At 30.5% G+C, this 2,491-nt stretch overlaps 1 protein-coding gene across 1 annotated transcript in view; it reads left to right on the top strand.

The window, feature by feature from the left end:
• LOC106476279 (latent-transforming growth factor beta-binding protein 4-like) overlaps nucleotides 1–2,491 on the top strand; it is a gene marked incomplete at its 5' end in the record, with an annotated part of 11,826 nt that overhangs the window by 5,764 nt on the left and 3,571 nt on the right. Inside the window, 3 exons of the mRNA XM_022380198.1 lie at nucleotides 448–567; nucleotides 1,862–1,969; nucleotides 2,163–2,291. Coding sequence (XP_022235906.1) covers nucleotides 448–567; nucleotides 1,862–1,969; nucleotides 2,163–2,291 — 357 coding nt within the window. The remainder of the gene's footprint in view (nucleotides 1–447; nucleotides 568–1,861; nucleotides 1,970–2,162; nucleotides 2,292–2,491) is intronic.

Here is a 2,491-nt window from a genome sequence, read left to right as displayed (position 1 = left end):
GTTTCATGAAGTCATAATATAATACACTATGTGTTGTGTAGGTGTTCCATGAAGTTATAATATAATACACCATATGTTGTGTAGGTGTTTCATGAAGTCATAATATAATACACTGTGTTGTGTAGGTGTTTCATGAAGTCATAATATAATACACTATGTGTTGTGTAGGTGTTTCATGAAGTCATAATATAATACACTATGTGTTGTGTAGGTGTTCCATATGCTTATACATGTTCTACATAGTCACAAGATTATAAACTGTTTGTAGATGTTCCACACAGTCATAAGATGATAAACTGTTTTTTAGATGTTCCACACAGTCATAAGATGATAAACTGGTTTTTAGATGTTCTACACAGTCATAAGATGATAAACTGGTTTTTAGATGTTCTATAAACTTTCTCAGTTTAATGTTTTTTGAACCATTGCTATGTTTCATCGAAACAGATCCTTGCCATACTGATAGTGCTTGTGGCCGAAATGCCAACTGCCGAGTAGTTAATCACAAACCAGAATGTTCTTGTCCACCTGGTTTTACTGGACAACCATTACTTTATTGCCATAGAGGTGAGTAGTTTTAAACAGGAGTTTAATATTGTAATAATTACTGCTGTAGAGGTGAGTAGTTTTAAACAGGAGTTTAATATTGTAATAATTACTGCTGTAGAGGTGAGTAGTTTTAAACAGGAGTTTAATATTGTAATAATTACTGCTGTAGAGGTGAGTAGTTTTTAAGAGAGGTGTTTAATGTTTAATAATTACTGCTGTAGAGGTGAGTAGTTTTTTAGAGAGGTGTTTAATGTTGTAATAATTACTGCTGTAGAGGTGAGTAGTTTTTTAGAGAGGTGTTTAATATTGTAATAATTACTGCTGTAGAGGTGAGTAGTTTTTTAGAGAGGTGTTTAATATTGTAATAATTACTGCTGTAGAGGTGAGTAGTTTTAAACAGGAGTTTAATATTGTAATAATTACTGCTGTAGAGGTGAGTAGTTTTTAGAGAGGTGTTTAATATTGTAATAATTACTGCTGTAGAACTGAGTAGTTTTTAGACAGGTGTTTAATGTTGTAGTAATTACTTTACTGTTATAGAACTGAGTAGTTTTAGACAGGTGTTTAATGTTGTAGTAATTACTTTACTGTTATAGAACTGAGTAGTTTTAGACAGGTGTTTAATGTTGTAGTAATTACTTTACTGTTATAGAACTGAGTAGTTTTAGACAGATATTTAATGTTGTAATAATTACTTTACTGTTATAGAACTGAGTAGTTTTAGACAGATATTTAATGTTGTAATAATTACTTTACTGTTATAGAACTGAGTAGTTTTAGACAGATATTTAATGTTGTAATAATTACTTTACTGTTATAGAACTGAGTAGTTTTAGACAGGTGTTTAATGTTGTAGTAACTATTTTACTGTTATAGAACTGAGTAGTTTTAGACAGGTATTTAATGTTGTAGTAATTACTTTACTGTTATAGAACTGAGTAGTTTTAGACAGGTGTTTAATGTTGTAGTTATTACTTTATTGCCTTAGAGGTAAGTAGTTTTAAAACAAGATGTTTAATTGTATAGTCGTCTCTTTAATGTTGTAAGAGGCGAGTTATTTTAAAGTAAAAACGTTTAATCTTGTAATATGAGTTCTATATAACATAAATGAATGTTTGCTACAGAAGTATCTTTTATAGATTTAATACATTAGTATTAATAGTGATTTTAATCCTATACATTAGTTAATTTATTTCTGAGCACATAAAGTACTAACCAGAGCATTTTAGTGTGAGTTTTTTGTGCTAATGAAGATTATTACTTATGTTGACTTGCGGGTTTGAGTGTTTGCCGTATTTTGAATATCTTTCAGTGAGAGGATGCCAGTCTCACCAGAACTGTCCAGGAAATCTATTCTGTTTGCCTAATGGCTATTGTGGCTGTCCTCCAGACTACTCAAGACGTTATGACTTCTGTATAAGTAAGTTCATCAAATAGCTGTTTTAGATTTGAATTTAAAAAATATAATATGAAAATATCATCCTTGGAAAACTAGTACTGTGAATGTGTTTAAACTGTTTTTTGTTTGTTTAATATTTGTTAGTTTTATGTTGAATGTAATCTGTCATAACTGAAACTATAACTTCATTTTTCATTGTTTTCCTAATGCTCAGGAACAAGCTACAACTGCACTACCACCAACCCGTGTCCAGAAAATCAAGAATGTGTATATGTGGGTGGAACTTATGGTTTCTGTATTTGTCCACGAGGCTTTGCACTTGAAATTGATGGTACTTGCAGAGGTAAGTTTAAATTCACACACAAACAAAGAAAATAGAGATTATTGTTTGAAGCATAATACTATCATGTAATATGTTAATTATGTCTAAATGGTCCAGTGTGGTGTCTACAAATATCATGTAATATGTTAATTATGTCTAAATGGTCCAGTGTGGTGTCTACAAATATCATGTAATATGTTAATTATGTCTAAATGGTCCAG

Source organism: Limulus polyphemus, unplaced genomic scaffold (genome assembly GCF_000517525.1).
Source record: "Limulus polyphemus unplaced genomic scaffold, Limulus_polyphemus-2.1.2 Scaffold10179, whole genome shotgun sequence".
Taxonomy (NCBI): Eukaryota; Metazoa; Arthropoda; class Merostomata; order Xiphosura; family Limulidae; genus Limulus; species Limulus polyphemus.
This window is presented reverse-complemented; position numbering and strand designations above follow the sequence as displayed.